Source organism: Lutjanus erythropterus, chromosome 3, assembly GCF_056507025.1.
Source record: "Lutjanus erythropterus isolate fLutEry1 chromosome 3, fLutEry1.hap2, whole genome shotgun sequence".
Taxonomy (NCBI): Eukaryota; Metazoa; Chordata; class Actinopteri; order Lutjaniformes; family Lutjanidae; genus Lutjanus; species Lutjanus erythropterus.
Window position 1 is genome coordinate 35,685,893 of NC_139319.1, and position 22,085 is coordinate 35,707,977.

General features: G+C 40.1%; 1 protein-coding gene across 2 annotated transcripts in view; it reads left to right on the forward strand.

Moving 5' to 3' along the window:
• Positions 1–593: 593 nt before the first annotated feature.
• ccdc88aa (coiled-coil and HOOK domain protein 88a) overlaps positions 594–22,085 on the forward strand; it is a 31,644-nt gene continuing 10,152 nt past the window's right edge. The window contains exons 1-18 of one of the 2 annotated variants that reach the window (XM_084715942.1): positions 594–981; positions 1,064–1,155; positions 5,200–5,305; positions 10,061–10,130; positions 11,597–11,655; positions 11,751–11,834; positions 11,994–12,134; positions 13,178–13,356; positions 15,023–15,104; positions 16,695–16,853; positions 17,037–17,183; positions 17,360–17,504; positions 18,541–19,218; positions 19,518–19,723; positions 19,831–20,025; positions 21,025–21,155; positions 21,264–21,405; positions 21,498–21,671. In XM_084715942.1, coding sequence (XP_084572068.1) covers positions 919–981; positions 1,064–1,155; positions 5,200–5,305; positions 10,061–10,130; positions 11,597–11,655; positions 11,751–11,834; positions 11,994–12,134; positions 13,178–13,356; positions 15,023–15,104; positions 16,695–16,853; positions 17,037–17,183; positions 17,360–17,504; positions 18,541–19,218; positions 19,518–19,723; positions 19,831–20,025; positions 21,025–21,155; positions 21,264–21,405; positions 21,498–21,671 — 2,853 coding nt within the window. In that variant the 5' untranslated portion in view covers positions 594–918. Of the gene's footprint in view, positions 982–1,063; positions 1,156–5,199; positions 5,306–10,060; positions 10,131–11,596; positions 11,656–11,750; positions 11,835–11,993; positions 12,135–13,177; positions 13,357–15,022; positions 15,145–16,694; positions 16,854–17,036; positions 17,184–17,359; positions 17,505–18,540; positions 19,219–19,517; positions 19,724–19,830; positions 20,026–21,024; positions 21,156–21,263; positions 21,406–21,497; positions 21,672–22,085 lie in introns of those variants that run through there. The other variant, XM_084715941.1, reaches the window with a different exon arrangement.

Sequence of the window (22,085 nt, forward strand, 5' to 3'; positions counted from 1 at the left end):
TTTAAACTAAAAAAAAAAAGGATAATTTAAAAACACACTGAGAACTAAGTTGTCACTGCACATGGTTTTATATTACTGTTATTGTTGTGGTTCTTTATGTTAAGTTTCATCATCTCCTCCAGCTCAGTGTCTAACGTTGCTCTGTGTGTGTGTGTGTGTGTGTGTGTGTGTGTGTGTGTGTGTGTGTGTGTGTGTGTGTTAGCTTTTGTTGCCGTGTGAAAGAGAGGCTGATGCTGCTGCTGCTGCTGCTGATGGGGAGGAGTGGGGGGCGCCGTCGTCATGGCAACAGATTAAAGGCAAAGATATTTGAGATAAAGCTCTGTTAAGACTTCTGCTGCAGTGACTTCAAACTATGAATCCAGAGGGACGGAACAGCTCGGTTTTCTTTTCTTTTTTTTTTTTTTTAAAAAGCATATTTAACATATTTGGCTAAAACTGTTGTTCAATATTTTGACACACCACTAAGACGTCAGTGTGAGGTTAGTCTAACTCTTTTTGTGTGACGAGCAGGGAGGCTGGGAGGAGGAGGAGGAAGAGGAGGGGTTAGAGTGTGTGGGGTGGGGGGACTGGCGGCAGATGCCTTTGCAGCAGAGGACCAAGGAGGATGTTAGTGTGTGTGTGTGTGTGTGGTGTTGCGGGACAAAATGCGGGTAGGACTGTGTTTGAACGCCGCCTTGAAAACGTTTGCCGGATCGTGTGGATGAAGCTGCTGCAGGAGGAGCGCTGAGAGTGAAAACCGTCTGAACCGCAGTGTCAGGAGGAAATCCCTAACTAGTTTAAATAAGATGGATGGGACGACCTGAATGGTGCACTTCTGCAGGACTGACTCACTTGTGAAGAAGATGTAGTTGCCTCCAGTCACCGAAAGCTGCGATTTTCTCTTGAGATTGATCAGCCTCACATATCCTTGGTGTAACGATGGAAAGTGGAGTTTTTCTGCCCTGTCTGGATCAATTCATGCTGAGCCCACTTGTCACTTGGGTGAGTAGCGCAGCAGGCTCTTATTCCCTAGTCAGACACTGTGGTATCAAGCGTCTCATCCTGTCCTCTCTTTGTTTTTTAGGTGAAGACATTTGTGCCACATGATGGAGGAATGCACCTGGACTTTTCTGAATTACTGGATGGAGTCTTTCTGATTGACATCATGACACAGATGTAAGTCACCTCGTGCCAGCTTTGTTCTCGCAGCTTATATTTCATTTGTCACATTCATAATCTAGGTTGTGATTAGTGGGCTGTGTTTGGAAGCTGTCATAGACTTCATATCATCAATCATTAATAGAGCCTGACTGATATATAGGTTGGCCAATATTAGCTATATCAGTCTATATCTGTATGCCGTATGATATGTGCCAATATAATATTTTTATTGTTGAATACAAGTTATTTATAGAGCTGCAATTATTAATCAATGATTAATTGATGACTAAATAAATCCCCAACTATTTTGACAATCGATTAGTCATTTTGGGTAATTTCTTTCTTTTTTTGAAGTCAGAACGCTCTGATTCCAGCTTCTTAAATGTAATTTTGTGGTTTCTTTACACGTCTATGACAGTAAACTTTTATCTTTGGGTTGTGTGCAAAACAAGACATTTAAAAGCATCGGATTGGGTTTTGGGAAATACGTCTCAATATTTTTCACCATTTTCTGACATTTGCTGACCAACCAAGTAATCAGTTGATCAATATAATAATATAATTATTTGACAATGAAAGTAATTTTTAGTGGCAGGCCTAAATATAAGTGTGAAAGTTAATGTCTTTTTGGATGTTATGTAGTTGTACATTTTATTTTTATTTTAACTCCTTTCAAATAGAGTGACCACATCCAAACAAACCAAAGGTAGGATATAAAGTTTGTTAGCTCGCAACAGCTAATAGTTTGAGACTTTGTGTTGACTCACACTTTTCCTGTAGCATAAGGTAGCCGGCCACACGTGACAAACGTGCGCAGTTTGACATCAAACACCACTGGATAAAGCCTGATTTTAGAAAAACCTCTATCCTGCAGTGGTTTGACTTTTAAAAACTAGAACCCATCAACATGTGGGTCACGATGGGTCTCGATATATGGGACGTGGGACGAGGGATAAAAATGCTAAAGTGGGACACCTGATCACTCTGCTTTCAAAACATAATGACAAAGTGCTTCACAACAGCAAAATAAAACTGGAATCTAAGAAAATGGCTGTAATATAAAATAACATAAAATATCAGTATCAGAATTTTTCACTCCCTAATATCGGTGTCAGCAAAACCCCCAAAAATGAAGCATCAGTAAGGCTCTAATAATAAAGTTATGATTAACTGTGGAGTTTAAAGGTCGACTCAGTAGGATTTGTCCAAGATGTTCGTAAACCCACCAGGAAGGTAGATGTTTGTTGAGTTTCATTCACAGTATGTCAGATACTGACATTTTGGGTTGATAAAGTATCCTAAGGGTAGAAAAATAATGACAAAATAAGTAAATACAAACAGAGTGAGGGCAGGGTGACACCACCACACATGGGATTATGTTTACATAGGTATCTACATTGTTGTTTTTTAGGAGAATGTTGAATGTTAAAGGGAAAAGGTGGTTGTACAAAGTTCAAATACTAGAAATACTCCCTATGAAAGTAATCTTTTTTAAGAATTAGGAATCTTTTCCCCTGATGGCATCTATAGCAGCTACTAATACAGTATCAAGCATCTGCCTGCATTCTTATCCAGGCACCAACAGTGCTGGCTTTGTCACTCTGCAGTAATAAAGAGGACCTTTGTAGTCTGCAGCAGTCTTTAAATGCAACTTCCTCATCACTTACAGGTTAGGGTTTCTCAAAATGTTAGAATTAGCATGGAAGTTACAGATACCCAGCTAACATGGCTATAAAAGGACAAGAACTGACCAAGACATGAGGAACATCATAGATACTGTCAAGACGCTACTTAAGAGATTATGATTTGGGGGCCTTATGTTCTGAGGGAATTACCCTCACCCTTAACAAACACTAATTGATGGTCCTCTGGAAGTTTGCGGTGTGTTAAACACTCCTGCAGCAAACACTTATACTCTAGCCTCCCTGTCAGGATGAAATGACACTTAACGGCAGAGTGAGAACTGAAATTGAAGAGTTGCAAAGACAGGGTAAAAAAACTGATGACCCAGTACACTTGTGGATAATGCTGTCTAGCCACCCCAAGTCTACAGTATCCATTCATCCCACTTATCCCCCTGGGTCACAATAACCAGCTCTAAATGCAAAACAATGCTGCGCCGAGGGGAGGGGAAGAGGCGGGATAATCTCCTGGATTGGGAGACCCTCTGGGATTAGGGCCTTGTTGCTGGTGTTTAGTGGCACTGGGACACAGATGGGAGGGAAGAGGAGGAGGAGGCACAGAAACAGGACATGCAGCACAGAGATGGAGACAGGAAGACTAAAAAATGTGATGTGCTATGCAGCATCTCTGTCTCTCTTTCATCCATTATGTCTTTCTGCTGCTATAAATAGTTTTTCCCATGTGTAGAATAACTTTGACACAATAGGTTTCCTTTCTTGAGCAATGAGGTGAGGTCTGACCTATATAACTGTACTCATATACAGTGCTGGATGTTTGGGGCTGGTGCCAATTCACTAGGGCTGCACAATTAATCGCAACTGCAATCAAATCAACAGGCAAATGCAACATCCAAATCGCAGAACCAGAACCAAATCAAACTCTACTATATCTTTAAACAACCTGACACACACACAATCTAAGATTTTAAGGTGTTTCAGGCCAAAGGTTCAAAACACCAAATGGCAGGTTAAACCAGCACAGAAATTCATTCATTCCATCCTCCATAAAAATATTAATTAGCAATAAGCAGCAATGCTGTATGAGTAGTTTATTGCAATCTGACTATTTATTATCTGCTTTATTTACATTTGATTTTGTTGTTACAACTCATTTGACTTGATCTGGTTTTATTGTTTGAAACTATTGTCTTTATTATTCTTACTTTTCTTCTTTCGTGGAAACTCACCATGCATATTTAAGCAGTCTATGCAAGTTAATGTGTGTATGTATGACCCATGTTTTTATATGTTTGTAGTATGTTGTGTGATGCAGCAGCTGGAAGTCCAACATAAATTTCCATTTCATTCTGGGGCCAAAACAGTCATGGGACCCTCCACATCCCTAGTTTACCCCTTTTTCAGTCTTTAATAAATAATAAGTCATAAAAAATAAACTTATATTTTTGGTGGAGTGCTGAGTGCTCACAGCCTCAGAAAAGAAGCTGTTCTGATGTGTGGTGGTACAGCAGTGGATACTTCTGTATCGCTTTCCAGGCTGTGGAGGGGGTGGTTATTTGTCTTTTAGTATCCTCCAGCATTCTTCTTTTTCTTTAAGCATCCCTTGGGTAGTTTAGCTTTATTTTTCAAAAGTCTGTGCACCATGGCCAGCAGTTTTACATGAGTTGGCTACCGTTTTTTACTAAATCGTTTCTGCAGATGCACATAGTGGGATCACGGAATAGTCTAAATTAGCGAGGAGACCCCAAAACACTCATGACTTAAACATTCTGATACCATTTTAGTGTATGGATGATTAGTGAAGAGCAAAAGAAAACAAACAAACACAAAAAATGTAGCTATGAGTTCATAAGGTGTTTATGGGGCCCTTGGTATCTTGGGGTCCAAGGCAGCTGCCAACCTTTGCCTAATGGTACATCCCAAAACACAGAAAGAACAACTTTATTTAAATTAATTCAATCAAATATAGATGAATTGCTGCATATAAAACTAAAAAACAAATTAAAATATGCATTATGTTCTGTAAAAAATATCGGACAGTGTATATACTGATACTGGTATCTGTATCAGTATTGCGGAATATATTGGCCAACCAAGATATCAACCTGGCTCTAAGTTCAGCCCCAGACTACAGTAAGTCTGAGCCAACAGTCCAAGAATCCAGCTGAAGGGTTCCCTTTGAGTGGAAAGTCTAATGCCACCCTGCTTGGCTCAAAAACAGCCCAGTCTGTCGGCTGAAAGGAATGACGTCACACAGGCTAAAGTTAGGAATGAATAGAGACCTCATACATGTTTTCATGGCGATCTTTGAGCCAACACTTGTGCCAGCTCGCAGCTTCCTCTCACCCTATTCCACTTGTTTGTTTGTGAATAGCAGATCTGTCAAGTGAAATGCCTTTATGTTGTGTCTCATTGTCAGAAACCCCTCGGCTACACCTCAGGGTGCAAACAAAGTGAGCCGGGATGCAAGTCAGAGAATCCAGAACCTGAACTTCCTCGTCCAGCAAATCAAGACATATTATCTGGTGAGTTTTTTGGTTCTCAGCCATATAATATGTTATATAATGAATCAAAGCTTCAGGCTGCTAAGCTTTCCATCTATCTCTACATGGGATTATGATATCTGAACATTTGATTTGGATTTTTCAGCTATGCCTCGATTTGCATCATCCATCACGCACACACTGGCTCACACATGCGCAAACCAGATAGTTGGTAGCACTTATGTCCCAGCAGATCAACTAGTTCTTCTTAAGATGCATGCCCTAAATATCCGCCACGTAAACATCTGTGTAATCAGCACAGGAGCGAGGTTAGAGCACAGCAGAGGACCGCAGTAAAGCTGCAGTCAGAGCCACACACACACACACACACACACACACACACACACACACACAGACAGAGCTTTAGCGTGACACACGAGATTCTGACACACCACTGATGTTGAATCTTGGATTTTCTGTCCGTGTCAGAATAATTAAGTGCCATTTGAGCTAAGCTTTCAGAGGAAAGGTCAGTTCACTAAAGATGGGACAATCAAGTTCTTTAGATCAGCAGGAATGGTGGGTTTATATATTTCTTTGTCTTTCCACTGATTTACAGTGTATTAAAGTTGTCAAAAGTATGATACTTAAATATTTTTTGATACCACATATTTAAAATTATTCAATGTCCCTTAATTATAATATTGAAAGTCTGCTGAAACTATTTTAAAAAAAAGATCTAAGTGCTCCTTCAAGGCCTCAGTTCAGTTCAGTTGTCAACACCAGACAGTGTGACTTTTCTTTACCAGGACAGTGCTGGTTGTTAATTTTAAGAAAAAGACAAAAATACCTTGTGTTTTGTTCCTAAAGTTAAAAAGTTAATGCCTTTGTGCCAGTAAAAGCTATGGCTGGAGGCATTATGTTTTTGGGTTGTCTTGTCCATATTTGCGTCTGTCCCATTCTTCTTATTATAAGAACAACACAACGGAATTTCTTCAAATTTGGCACAGATGTCCACTCGAATTCGAGGATGAACTGATTAGAATTTAGAGTTCAAAGGTCACTGTGACCTCACAAAACATGTTTTTGGCCTTAACTCAAGAACTAATTATGACAAAATTACAGACAAATGTCTAACAGAATAAAATGATGAGGTGTCAAAGGTCAAAGGTCAGCTTCACTGTGAAATCATAATGCTCAGATCTCTATCACTAAAGTAAAGACAGCATGTTTTTCACTGAAATTATTCATATAGGGATAACTTCAATTTTGCCAAAATTATGCCTAATACCTTTTATTAAATTCTTTTAAAATATTCACTACACATTGTATGAGTCTGGACAAACATGGATGTAAACTGCAACGCGTGGCAATAATTCTAATTTCTTTTCCCTGTGGTATCAAAAGAGTATTGTTTTTTGTACTAGTATTTTATTGATGTTTAAAATTCTTATATTGTGACAATTCTACAGTGTTTCTGATACCATGAATGACTAGTGTAGTTACTCTTGGATTCCTTTGTCATCAATTGTTTTTATTTCAAGAAAATGTAGCCGTAGTCATTGCAGTAATAAACACAAAGTATTAGAAGATAGCCCCTGCCACTACGACCAAGAAAGATCATCGGTCCCTCTCACCCATGTGGTGGTCGGTCCTTCCATCCCATGATAGTTCTGCATAACATAGTGTATGGATTCAGAGATTTCCAGCTCTTTACATATATATATATATATATAATGCCTTACATGTACATATTAAAACCAGCAGCTGTTAAACAATCTGCTGCTGCAGAGGCTCATGCCTGGACAGTCCCTTCTCTAGCCCCATGTGTTCCAGATATAGATTGTCCCCTGTGTTGTCTCTTCAGAAAAGACATCAGCCTGTGTATAAAGGGATGAAGTCCATCTTAGAGCCACCATATTTTTGCTGCTGTTTGAAGTAAAAACTAAAAGTCTGGTTACTTCTTAGTTGTGTTGATCTCACTCTCAACTCCAGGGAAAACATCAGAATTCATGTATGCCTTGATTTAAAAAAAAATATCCTATTAGAGACAGACTGCAGCTTTTTAATGAAGCCTTCACTCATTAAAATAACTCTTAATGAAGTTCACTTCAGTATAAGTAGATGTAGGGCAGCTCTTGCGTCTTTTAGCTGCTCCTAGCTGTCATGTGAACACCACATCCATACTGGTCCAGTTTGGGTTATTTTTATGTTGTAAGGTCAGTTGAAAGACTCAGCTTTTCCACTGGTTGAGAAATAAGACTGAATAGTGTCAAAAGTATGGTGCTTGGAGCGAGAGACTAATTAGAGCAGGCTAACATGTTTATAATAACAATATTATCATGCTGATGTTTACTATGATCATCTTAGCCTGGTAGCCCGACACCGTAACATTTGCTAATCAGCACTAAATACCACATTACTGCTGAGATTAGTGAATGTCATTAGTTTTGCAGGCATTTTGTCATAAACCAAAGTATTGGACAAATGACAATTTTACCCTGTGATGATGTTAGATGAAAAGTCAGTGGATCATCAAAGTACAAAATATCCCAAGGCAAACATTAATGTCTGAACCAAATGTCATGGAAATCCATAGAATATTTGTGGACATATTTCAGTGAGAGCCCTAAATGTAAATTCCATGGTGGCACTAGATGAAAAGTCAGGGACCACCAAAATATGATCCATTGTATAGAATGTACACCACAACTATAAAAATCCATCCAGTAGTTGTTAGATATTTCAGTCTGGACCAAAGTGATGGACCACCCAGTTGACATTTAGAGCCATGCTGCTACCATTGATAAAAGTCACTGAGGCTGGTTTGCACCAGCAAGCATTAAGTTTTAAACCCAATTAAACCATACTTTCACTTTAAATTGTGTAGCACCAAACTGTTACACTATCTTAGAAATAAGAAAGATTACATTCAAACCTCTCTTTAAAGCCTGTTTAGTTTAGTTCTTACTCTAAACTGAGATCAAATTTAATGTTGTTGCACCAAAACTTCAAACTCCAATTTAAAATGTGATCAAGTTTTAACTTTAAATTTATACTTGAGGAGATTTTCCTTTGAAAAATTGCTGCTTCAGAAATGAGAAAAATAATCAAATTCTTTAAAGAAATTTCTTTCTTGAACTCGCTGATTAGTTAAAACTGCCAGTTGTTGTCAAGCAGTCTTTTTTATTCTTACTATGTTGTTGTCCGTTTTTTAATTCTATATCATGTGGCCATACTGCTCCATGAATTCAGCCAACAAGTTTTTCTCAAAGGAGGAGAAATTTATCACCATTCATTGTTAGACTAACTAGGCTAGCTAACTTTTTAGCTAGCCAGCAAACAATGTAATGTTTTGGTAACTTCTTAGCTAGCTAGCTCCTCTCAGAGCCTTCAAACTAGATTTCATCACTATCTCTGAAGGAGCAGAACAAACTCCGACAATACCGCCACCTCACTATATTACTGAGTAATGTATTACAGCCCAACACTGCCTGAAAGAAAAACTGGAAGCTAGAAAACTTTTTCGTCTTATGCACCAGACGTGCAATTCTCATTGGACTGAATGGGAGCCATCTATGCATGCCGTATCTAGGTCATTATAACAAGTTTTGTTGACATTTTAGCTAGCTAGCAAACAGTTTAACGTTTTGTTAACTTTTTAGCTAACTAGGAAACGATGTCACATTTTGTTAACTTTTTAGCTGTTATTTGTTAGCTAGCTAGCAAAAATCTTACTGATTAACCAATTTATTTACAGTTTACACCATAATCTTTGATTTACTAAACGCAGATTAGTTTTTCATTTGTGCAACAGAGCTCTGCTTAATTAATAAATAAATCATGCTTTTTCTTTTTTTTTTCAAAACATTTGCTAAACTCTTATTAAAACAAATCTTTGATTAAAATAATCTTTGTTGGTGTAACCTAGTCCAGGTCTTTGTATACCCACTTAAATCCCACTTGATCAACTCTAAAATGCTAAAGTGCTTATTTTCTTAAAAGTGACATTTAAGAGAAAATAGTTTTAACTGACAGAGGAACAGTAATTATATAACTGGTCGGTTCTATTCTAGTATCAAGTCAAATGCATTGATATACAGTGAGATGCTGCGGGTTTTTTGTGTTGTTTTTTTTTTACTTAAGACAAAGTCCTAAATCTCTAACATAATTTTCTAATACCACTAAAGACTAGAGACTTGATCTCAGTTCCACACTCTATAATCACACGTAAGCTAGGGAAGGAGAGGATGATGGGAAATTCATGACCAGTCATTTGAACTTTCCTTAAAGGGTCACAGTGGCAGTCACTGGAAAATGACTGTTTATTACATGTACCACATCAAAGACTAAATGACTTAAGTCAACTGTAGCTTTCGTTGCATGTGGGAATTAGTAATAGCTTCCTGAACTGTACAGGCTCACTTACTCTCATTAGGAGCTATTAACAATCACTATTACACTGCACACACACTGTACACACACGCATGAACGCAAACCACTACTATCCTGATACAAGGCTGCAGTTTTGGTGGATTTCACCACTGCACTGGGGAAACTGGCTCTGTCATCTCCCCATTCAGAGCACTTCTCCATCTGTTGGCTGTGTTTCTATACATGTGCTGGAGCAGCTGCTATGTGCTGTACATACATACGTCGCTGTCCATTCAAGCACTTTGGCTAGACCTCAAGAAGTGTTGTATTGTATCCTTGTTTCTGTTTGGCCTTAAAATGTGCTTATCTTTCCTTTTTCTCCACCCATCTCCCTCGTCCCTCTCTGTTTCTCCTCTTTTGCAGGATAATCTGAGACAATTAATCATGATTCCTTTGCCAAATGTGTTGCTGCTTGGCAGGACTCCTTACTGTGGTATGCTCTTTTAAAAGAAACTCCTCATCTCTCCTCTCTATTGGAGCTGCTAAGTCAGTATGTGGTTGGAAGCCTGATTAGTCTGTTTGCTGATACTCAATAAGCACTGCATTGATTTCCCATAATTAACCCAAGATTAGGACATGTGTAAGACTTTATGTCCTTCGCTGGCTTGTTAATAAGCTGGTCAAATAGGCCTTTTTTATAGAAGACATTTTGGCATGAAATAGGTTAAACACAGGTGTTGCTAATGACACTAATGAAGGTTCCATTCCATTCAGTTCAGAGTCAGGGTGCTGCTATTGTGCATGTTGGCTCACTGGAAAGACTCTACACTAAATGGAACAAAACTCTAATTAGTATCTTTGGTAATTGTTGCCATGGAAAAGGTCTAAAAGACTTGTGAGAAAATCAAGAGTTTTATTAACAGTATCATGTGATTTCTGATTTATTTGGGGGAAAAAACTAACCTAAAACAACCTTGCCAATGAAATTTATGTGAAATGTAAATAGCACAACATTGATAAACAGTGATAAACTTTGTTTCTAAATAGAGAACAATAAAAAAAAAGGAAACATTTTTCATCATAATCCAGTAATTAAAACAGAGCAGAGGTAGAATAAGTGCATTTACTCAATTAGTGTACTTGCTTTATTTCACTACATTTATGTGACAGCTTTAGTTACTAGTTACTTTTTCAGATAAAGAATTTCAGATACAAAACATTTGCATCTGTACAAGTGCACCCAAAACAATTAAACAATTATTTAATTGACAGAGAATTAATTGACAACTATTTTGATAATTGTTTTAAGTAATTTTTCATGTAAAAACATTTCATGGTTTCATCATTTTGAAGTTTGAGCTGCTGGTTGGACAAAATAAACATTGTGAAGTGTCACTTTGTGTAATTGTGACAGCATTTCTCAGTATTTTCAGAATGTTTACAAACCAAACAATCAATTGATTAATAGAAGATATTAATCTATAATGAAATTAGTTGCAGTCATACAAAATAGTATCACACTCACAGGGGACATTTACTGCATTTTACTGCATTTAGTACTTTTAATCCCTTACTTACATTTTCCCGATTATACTTACATACTTACTTACTTAAATAAGATTTTCAGCGCAGGACTGTTGCTTGTAACAAAGTACTGTCACAGTGTGGTATTTTTTAATTTTACTGAAGTAAAGGATCTGAATACTCCCTCCACCACTGGAAACAGTTGTAGTATTCCCTGACAGACAGACTGCTTTAGCTCTCTCTGACACAGTTTTAATTCAATTGCACTCTATCAGTCTGATAACCACACTTGCTTGTGATGGTGAGGCTTTGGCAAGTGTTGACCCAAATTCACCAGCCCGTTCTCGTTTCCACTTAAATCCATGCCAGCAGCCCTCACTCCCTCAATCTGATAAGTTTTATATCAGATAATGAACTTCTTTTTACTCCCCACAGAACAAAGTCTGGAGGAAATAAAGAAGCTTTTGCTGCTGCTGTTGGGATGTGCAGTTCAGGTAACTGCTGGCAATGTGAAGATTTGCGTGCAGAGACCCTGAAACAGACTGCGTGAGCAGTGCAGATCTAAATCTGTTGACAATTCTATTTTCAGTGTGAGAAGAAAGAGGAGTACATCGAGAGGATCCAGACGCTTGACTTTGACACAAAGGCTGCCATAGCTTCACATATTCAGGAGGTACCTGACTTTATGTGACACGAGCTTTCGAAATGGAAATTCAGTTTATGCACATTCAGTAAGGAATACTGAGGATTCAGTAGGTTTCACAGCCACTACATAGTCTTTGACATTGTAGTTTCTCCTGCTGCCCTGATTCCTTCTTCCCATGTTCACCAGTTGACCCACAGTCAGGAGAACGTGCTGGACCTGCAGTGGCTGGAGTCCAGTGAGGTTCACCCAGAGGAGCTGGAGGCTGTGGCGAGGAACATGGCCAGACACCTCCGACACCTGCTCGACCAGAGGGACACCCATCTAGAGGTATATTCAGTTTCCTGTCATCATTTATTCTAATTGTTCAAGACACATATATTAAAGCTGCAGTAGGCAATATTATTTCATTATAACTTTGTGTGAAATAACAAATTTGACTATTGTGTGCCAGTAATAATATTTGAGTCTGTGAGCCCCCACTTGCAAGTAAAATGCCATGTCTGGCAAGTAAATTTGGCAACTCACTTGCCCAACTGGGAAATGGGTAAAAAAAATAAGTTTATTAAATTATTTTGATAACTGATTAATCATTAAAGTATTTACTCATGAAAAATTGCAGAAAATTCAAATTTCAGCCTCTCAAATATGGAAATTGAATTTTTGTTATTTGATAACCACTAATATATAAAACTATTTGTGCAGGGGCAAGTAAAAATGGACTTCGGGCAAGTAGAATTTTGATCCACGAGCCGGACTGGGCAAGTGGAAAAAAACTTTTATGTTGAACCCTGCCTTGTATTGAGTTTATCTTTTTTTTTTTTTGATCGGACCCAGTGTGACTAAAAGAACCAACAAGGTTTAGCCAGCACATTACTAGCCAATCACAGCGAGGGTCATCCGGGTTCAACATGTCTCGGTGTCCTCTTGTCTTTCTTACCTCAGAAGACAAAACTAGCTGAACAGAGTAGACATTAGATTACTAGTTAGGTATAAAGGTTTATGCTCCGTTTTAAGCTCGGCAAAAAGGTGTGCATGTTTGGTGCGTCATTTGGTGGGAGGGGCTTAGCGGAGTGATATGAAGCAGCAGACAGAGAGGCAGAAGGTTCACTGAGTTCAAACTGCCTACTGCAGCTTTAACTGCATGTTTTCTCTGAATTTGACAACTTGTCTGAACCTGTATATGAATCCTAACATATTTTGTATGTGAAGTTGGATATGAAGTGGCTACAAAGCCGTGAAACTAATCTGTAGGTGGTGAAACTGTTTCAATCAACATGTTTATAATTCCTCACTTAGTGCACAGATTTTAAGAGGCGACTTGGGTATTGAGTCATATGCAAAAGGTAATCTGTAGCTGATCCTTTTTGCAGACTATAGCAGAGCTAATGCAGGAAAAGGAGGGTGTGGTTAGCCTGCTCAACAGCCCCTCCAGCCCACATTCTGCCAGCTACTCTCCCAGCATTCAGCAGCAACAGGCGGGGACCCAGCAACACCTGGCGGTGGAGTTGGCCGACTCTAAGGCCAAGATCAGACGACTCAGACAAGAACTGTGAGTACCAAGTGGACAGAGGAGAAGAAGTTCACTCTTATAACTTCACAGTCATAAAAGCATCTTACAGCAAACACGTCAGTGTACATGAAGCCAACTGCTCCCCTCCAACAGTAAGTGATTGTTGGGTTTAATATTGTCTCTTGTAATAGTGTGAGTTTCTCTGTCAGGATGGCTGCTGGTACAGAGTTAGCCTTTCCTCTGGGGAACTGCCAACAGAGAATGAATGAGAGGCAGAGAAAGAGAGAGATACTACAGGATAAGAGATGCCCCGGGGAGTTTGGCCCACATTACTGCCTGGTTGGCAGGTTCCATGGCTGTTCACTACCACTGACCCACATTGCCTCTGAATTTCAGCAGATACTGCACGCACACACACACACACATGCACACACTAACCCTGATCCGATCAAGACCTTGCTCTCCATCCCATCTTCTCGGCTGTATTGTCCTCTCTTGTGGGGATGCTCAGATCGACATACTGCTGCCTCTGAGCAAACACAATGTCACTTAAAGCATAAAGAACAGCTTCACTTTGAACTTTTCAGTGGTCCCTGCCTTAGACTGTTCTTTCATATGCATATACATCTGAACTTGCAATAGTTTAATATCATGGGAAAATTATTTTATTTGCATGGATGCCTGGATGTGTTGAACTCAAGTATGAGAGACTCACCCCAATTCTTAGCTCTTCACTTTTTTACTCAGAGACTTTTTAAACCTAACATCTTGAACTGCTTACACGTGTCTGCTATCATAATTCAGTTAAAGTTTGTCAATAGGAAAAAACAAAAAACAAGTCATGAGGAATTTCAAGTAAACCAGAAGTGTTAGAAGTGAAACACATGTGAGTCTCAGTTGTGACAACATGAGCTGCAGATGTAACAAAAAAACAGCATTAAGCAAAAAGGTGTTTTGGCAAATCAACAATATTTCAGTCAAACAACTGTTTTTAAGTTGACGTCATATCAAGGATGTGATCAGATGATGTATAATATTTTTAAAACTTGGCACAAGTTGGCGTGTTTGTGTCCTTCCTTGTGGACAAACACACTGATTACTCCTTCCGCAGAGTAGGCTGTTGGCCAATGTAGCGCATGCTGTTTGTGCACTGACCCTTGGAATAATAATGTGTTACAAATGAGCCGCTGGTTGCACTCCTGCTTTGGCGTTCCTTACAGGCCAGAACCAGCATGCTACCTGATGAAGAACAGATACATGCAGACAACCGTGTGGATTTTAGCTGCACAACATAGAACTTCATATTTGAAAAAACTTCTGGATCTTAATTTTTACTTAATTTATGATGACGCCATGATGACATTTACATTGCAAGAGTGTGTGTATGTTTGTTCAATGCAAGTTTGTAGCAACAGTAATAATAAGAGCTTACTTCCTGTTTTGAATTTCCTCGCAACATTTGAAAATAGGAAAAAGTCAGTTACTAAATTTTGTATTTTTTTTTTTTATGATAAATTTTTATAAAATGTGTCCTCTTTTAATAGTGACTAAAGGGGGGGGGGGGGTGCATGTGCGTATATGTGCTTAATCATGTATAAGGTCATTTGCAGAATTTAAATATGTATAAAAGTATTGCAGAAGAGCAGACGCACACTAACTGTCCCACCTGTTTGTCTGTCTGCACTGCATATCTGACCACCACCAGCGAGGAGAAGAGTGAACAGATGCTGGACTGCAGACATGAGCTGGAGAACATGGAGGCAGAGCTGAAGAGGATCCAGCAGGAGGTTTGAAGAATAGAAGGATAGACTGCAGCTCCTTCTGATGGTGACATACAGTAACCTCCTGACCGCTCTGCAGATTATGCAGATTATTGCACACCATACTTCATTGCTGCAGAGCAGCGCTTAATGACGGCAAATTTAAAGCTCTGAACTCTGACTCAGAGATACAACTAAAGCTTATATGGATTTGTCTGAATAGGAGATGCCATTTGGAATTCTCTGTTTAAGCTTTGTGGCCTGGGTTGACACGGTTTCCAACGCTGGAAGTTGAAGCAGCATTCATTGTTCAATTTTGGCCTGCTTTGGGGCAGCGGTACAAGCTAACACAACACTGACATATTATCACTTTTATAAGGTTGATATGTCAAACATGATAGCAAAGAGCTGCCTGTTTATACATCTAGCAGATGTGGAGGAACATTAGTAGTCATTTGGAGCAGTGCTTGTGTCTACCTGAACCCAGTTTCCATCTAAAGTACCCAGAACTTTTAACCTGAGGAGCAACTTTCAAGAACTAAAAAGTTTCTTCAGCCCATTCTGTATTTCCACTGCAGTCTAAAGAGCAGTGAAATTTATGTAAATTAGTCCACCAACGTATGAAAAAAAGCAATTTCCTGCATATTTATGGTCCTCACCATAAATGCTCAATAAGACCTTGACCTCTTCAGTTCATTTGCTTTCTTCTATTAACTCCATGTTGATATGTGGAAGCACAGTAAAAAACAAACAAACTTGTTTGCTGCTGTAGCTTTTTAAAAATGCCAGCTGAAAAAAATGCTGAGTACATTCAGAAATGCTCATTGCTGCAAGCCCCAACCATTAAGTTCCTGTACTTTTGGAAACTTTTTGGGTGGTAAAATAATATACCAAGGCTGTAATTTAGTCGCTGGTCCCTGTGGTGGAAACAAGGTCCTTCAAGGGTTCCTAGTTCCCGGGGGTAGTTCCGGTTCACTCCTTTTAGTTGTTTAGATTTAGTATTCACCAATTGATATCGAGTTCTCGCCTACCAACTCGGCGAGTTGAAAGCAGAGCTCAGCTGTCAGTCATGATGTGAAACCTGATTTTTATAGCATCAAATAACTAATTAAAACCACACTGATCAGATACTGATGCTGTATGTTTCTGTTTTGTGTTTTGTGTTCTGTTTTGTGTTACTTAATTATAATCTGGAACGTAACTAGTTACTGGTTGTGAAACAAATGTAGTGGAGTTAAAAGCACAATATTCGCCTCTGAAATGTAGTGCAGTAGAAGTACAAAGTTACATAACATGGAAATATTCATGTAAAATGCAAATACCTCAAATTAGCACATAAGTACAGTGTATGAGTTCACTGAGTTTCATTCAACCACTGATCACGGCAAACAACCCCTTTCACAATACAGGTAGTCATTTAAACTGTTGTTAATATAAAAAGCCTGAGTTAATGCAGTGTTAAACACAAATACTGTAACAAACTGCCACTGACGTGACACTTTAAGACTTCCAACTGGATCGAGGAAGTTTCACACAGTAAAGACCAGTTGAGAAAGAATAGTGCAGATAGATCGTGCTATGAATGCTATAAATCGCCTCCGTCTGAACCTTCACTAGAACTCCCAGCTGCTTGTGGACGCCCGCGCAGCCCGCACCTACCGCGACGAGTTGGACGCCTTGAGAGAGAGAGCCATCAAGGCGGACAAGCTGGAGAGTGAAGTGGGACGCTACAGGGATCAGCTGCACAAGATGGAGTTCTACAAGGCCAAAGTGGAGGTTGATGCAGATGAATTTTGATTCTATATGCTTGTGAAATCACACGATACTCTCATGCAGCTGAATTCATAAGTGACTGAGTAGACAATGAGATGTGAGTCCTTGAGTTTTCCTTAGATATGGACAAAAAGGTGAAAGATGAAGATAAAGAGCAGTGTGTGTGTGTGTGTGTGTGTGTTTCAGGAGGTAAAGGAGGATAACAGGGTGCTACAGGAGACCAAAGAAGTGCTGGAGGATCAGTTGGCAGGCTGGAGGGCCCGCTCAGATAAAATCCACCAGCTGGAGAAGCACAGTCTGCTGCTGAAGGCCCGCGTCCATGACATGGAACAGGTCAGACATCTGCACACATGGACTTGTCTCATCTCTTACTTTTGTGTAACCCTGTAAAGACATTCAAAAACACCTGGAACTCAACATTAGATGCCTAATCCTCTCATCTAGTCCTTTGAGCAGCTGGATAGAATCTGTTCTCCATCTTCTGCCGATACTTTGTGTCTCCGCTTTAGGAGAGGGAGGCAGATCGGAGGCGCATTGAGGAGCTGCAGGAGGAGAACCTGGCTCTGTGTTTGGCTCAGAGGAGGAGCATGGAGGAGTCCCAGCACCTGGGCTGGGAGTTAGAGCAGCTCTCTAAGACTACTGACAACTCTCAGAGTAAGAGCTGCTGACACAGTACGAACAAAGTAATGGGAGAATTGACCCTTCATAAGTCCTGCCCCTTTTCACACATCCTCAGTCAAATTTATGCTGTCCTCTTTTCTGCACTTAGATATGCTATATGCTAGGCTTGTCTATGTTGAAAAGAAAGTTGCCAACAAGAAACACCACTTCACCACCACCTCAGTGCAGTATTTTCCTTATGTGCTCTGCTGCGTCATAAGCGAGAAAGCATTTCATTGGATGCAAATTTAGTGTAGGACTATGCAACGGGTGCAGAATGAGTCATCGTTACCTCTGAGAGCTAATTTTTTTAGAAAACGCTAGTTAATCGACATTAGTCTTTAGCTAGCTAGTTAGCTGGCATTTTACGATCATGTCTAGAAGGGAACCCTAGATTTGCAAAATGCTCGCAAGATTTGTACACACTGTTTCTTTTTTATAATCTGACCATGCTGTGGTTAAGAACTGCATAAAGCCTGGTTTGTGTTAAGGAAAGATCACAGTTTCAGTCAAAAGGATCACTCTTTTGTAGTACAGAGTAAAAAGGGGCAGGAATAAGAATGGATGGGATTGGTTTGAATAGTGGGTGAGAAAATGCGCATCTGTATTTTGTTAACATGTTTGCCTGCATGAATGCTTTAATCTAATAGCACTTTTTATCTTCCTTTCTTATCTTTTTTATGTCTGTATGCGGTTTGAGCTAAATATGAGCTCATGGACAATGGAAATTATGATTTACAGATTTATGATATCAGTAATCTTTTTTGTTGTTGTTAAAGTTTTATTACTGTAGATTGAATTTTGTACATATAATGTATAACTATATGTATAACAAAGTCTGAAAACCTAAAGTCTTGTATGTCATCAGCTGATACAGATCTTACAGACATTTGAATAGGCTAACTGAGGTGTGATAACTCTGTGTGCAAAATGCTTAATGACACCTTTAAATGTTTACAACTAGTCTTTGCTCTGTCTGTCTTACGTCTTCATGTCCTTCAGTTAATTGCCGTCATGTGTTTGTGTAAAGGCCAACAGACTCTGAGCGAGGAGGTGAGTGAAAGGACCCGCAGTCGGATGCTGAAGCTGGAGAAGGAGAACCAAAGTCTCTTAAGGACCATAGAGGAACTCAAAGCTTCCCCTGTGAACAACGGCACGCAGTCCAAACACAGTCACCACTGTGAGTGTGACCGTGTCTGCCAGGTGGGGTGTAGCACCAACAACTGCACCTCATCGATAGACGAACCCACAGGGTTGCAGACCTCTTGCTCCAATATTGAAAATGGCACTAATGTGTCCCCACGCAGAACAGTAACACAGCAGGTGCTGAACGGAGATTCAAACTGCCATCAGACACTGCGCACAGAAGATTTTGAGGGAGTTCAGAGTGAGATCGTCCTCACAGACAATCCAGACCTTCATATTCAGGAGAAAGGACAGCTGGAAGACGGAGACAGAGCAGATCATTTTAAAGAACTGATGTCTGATCTGGAAGTCTTAGAAAACAATCACAACAGGCTCCACTGTTTTGTGGGATCACGTGATAGCTCCCCTGGCTCGAAGAGCAGCAGCCCCTGCCACGGCAGCATCTTCACAGGTCTGCCAACACGCTCCTCCTACGCCAGCAAGCACACACAGCGGCTGGAGGCCAAGTGCAGGGCCCTGGACACGGTTAATCAGCATCTACAGACTTCCCTCGACAACACTGGTAGGTCCTGTTGATCAAATAAACTTTAAAGATGCAACTGTATTACCGACCTGTGATCAGCCAAAGACTCATCACAGACAGGAATTTCTAAAGCCTAAAAACAGAACCAAGAGGAGGAGCAGATGTCTAGTTTTCTCTCAGGCCACTTGAATTACATTGTGCTCAAATGTCATTATGGAACCTTTGTCCAATGATGTCAAAAAACTGCCTACCCCAGCTTTAGGGTTCAGCGGTGCAGTCAGTTAATTACTACATATTACTTGGTTTATTTCTTAGTCTTCTTCCCTCCATCTCTTTAGATCGGAAAGTTCAGCGGCTGGAGGCAGAAGTTCAGGAGTTGGAAGCAGAGAACCAGAGTCTGCAGGCCACTTTAGAAGAACTTCGGATCTCTGCAAGACGCCTGGAGCAGCTGGAAACTGAGAAGCAAAGCCTGGAGCAAGAAACCACAGTCCTGGAGAGGGAGAAGAGGCAGTTAGAGAAAGAGAACCGACGACTCCGCCAGCAGGTAGGATGGCTTGATTTCAAAGGTCGAGGTGTCAGGTACGATAATGTTCTGAAGACTTGGATTTCCCTCGAATAAATTGGCCTCTGTTCTACTGTTCTCTGTCTCAGGCTGAAATCCAGGAAGCCAACTTAGACAGCAGCAACGTCTGCATGGCCAGCCTGGAAAGGGAGATGCGTTTTCTTGTGAAGGAGGTGGAGGGGTTAAGGGAGACTGCTGAGAGGGTCAAAGGCCTGGAGGGAGACAACAGAGAACTGGCCAAGCAAGCTGCTATCGACCAGAGGACCCTGGCCACCCTCAGAGAGGTGAGGGGAGGAAGTCTGTGCTGTCCAGTTTACGCTGACTAAATAAATTATCTACCCTGACCCAGACATTTCACTGATAATGCTACAGCAGCAGTGTGTATATGTTTCACTGTGGAATTTACCTTAGATAGATTTTATGACTTTTCTGTGACAAATGCAATTGATTAACTAGGCCTCCATATTAAAAAAACAATTATTAACAACATGCAGTCAGATGGATTCTGGACCCGTGTAGGAAACTAAGCAATGAACTGCTCGACTACTGACAGGGTCAGCAGTGAAACATCTTATAGCCACCTACAAAATAAATGTCAGTTTAAGTGTACAACATATTCAGAATATTTTCATTGCTTTCATCTCATTACTTTGCCGTCAGACAGCATTTTCCAACAGGTATATAAGCCAAATATGGCTCTCTCTAAAGCAGCCAGACTCCTTTGGGAAAAACAGTAATTTAGTAATTTTGAGTCTGGTGGCTATGAAGAGAGCAACATTTGACTTATGTAATTCCCTGTTGGATTTGTCTGTCTGATGGCAAGATGAAGCAGTGAAAATGTTCTAAATACGCAAAAACATTTTGATTTTTTTAGGTGGCTAAAATATGTCCACAGCAGTACATCATTTATCATCCTCCAACAATACTCCTGCTGCTCCCCTGAATTGGGGGCATGTTGACACAATCTACTGTAGGTAATACACTGATTATGAGTACCTCACACAACCCCACTTCAAAAAATCCAAACTATCTCCATAACAACATATGTTGGAGAAAAAAAGGATTATTAATATTTTTTCCCAATCTTGAAGACAAAGTTTTACCACAAATAAAAATTATCTCATGACTTCCATGTTGGTTAAAACCATCAGAACTCCTAAATCTTTTCCAAACCATTGGAGTTAAGTTGGTTCTGGGTGTTTAGGTTCCAAATCATTAAATGTCAATAAATGTCTGTTAACAGAAACTGTTTAGTGTAATTCAGGCAAACTATCCATCTTTAGGAGTTGGTGAGTGAGAAGCTGAAGACCCAGCAGAGAGACAATGAACTGGAGAGGCTGGCCCATGAGCTGGAGATGAAGGTCCTGAACCAGGAGAGTACACAACAGGCTGAACAGGAGGCACCAGACAACAGGTGTTTACAAACTGCTTGGAGTTCCCATCTTACAACTGTTGAAGGGAATATGATAAGAAATTAGAAGTGTTGTAATGCCACAGTTAAGTCCTTCTCTCCTCTATGCAGCAGGTTCAAGATGCTGGAGTCAGAGCTGGAGTCGTCTCTGAAAAAATCTCTTCAGATAAAAGATGACAAAATGGCCGCTTTGGAGGCTCGTCTGCAGGAATCCTCCAACCTGAACCAGCAACTGCGCCAGGAGCTCAAAACTGTGAGTCATGTTATAAAATTCACTTTTGCAGGCAGGACAGTGTCACATTTGAGAGGAGTCTTTCTTACAGATCTGAGTGTTTGACCCCACAGGTGAAGCTGAGCTACGAGGCCCTGCAACAGAGACAGGAGGAGGAGCTGACGGCATCAAGCTCCACCCCTCCCAGAGAGACTGGCAGGGCGATGAGCGAATGGCTGCGCGAAAGCCAAGAGGCCACCAAGGAGCTGCTGAAACTGAAGGACCGTCTCATTGAAGTGGAGAGGAATGTCAGTGGTTGACCTTTATTTAAGTAACCATTTTATAAGCTCATACTATTGGTTCTTAAAACACTGACACTTGCTTTTGATGGTGATTTATGTTAATAATAGAGCAAATAATGTACATGACATAGCCTATTTAAGAGCACTTAATTTTCAAAAAACAAAAAAAGACAGAAAACAGAGACAGACAGCCTCCACCGCAGTTACTTTTCATGTCAACAGTGGAGATTTGCTGATAACATGAAGCCGCTGGCTGATAAATGTAGTTTTAGCCAGTTGCTCGTCCTTCATCCTCCATCTATTTTCACCTTGTTTACCAACCACATCATAATTATATGGTTCGGTTTTGCCAACTTGGAGAATTTCCTCCTAAATGTAGCTCCTCAACAGACCCTCATTGTGCCTTTTTTTCTAAAAAAA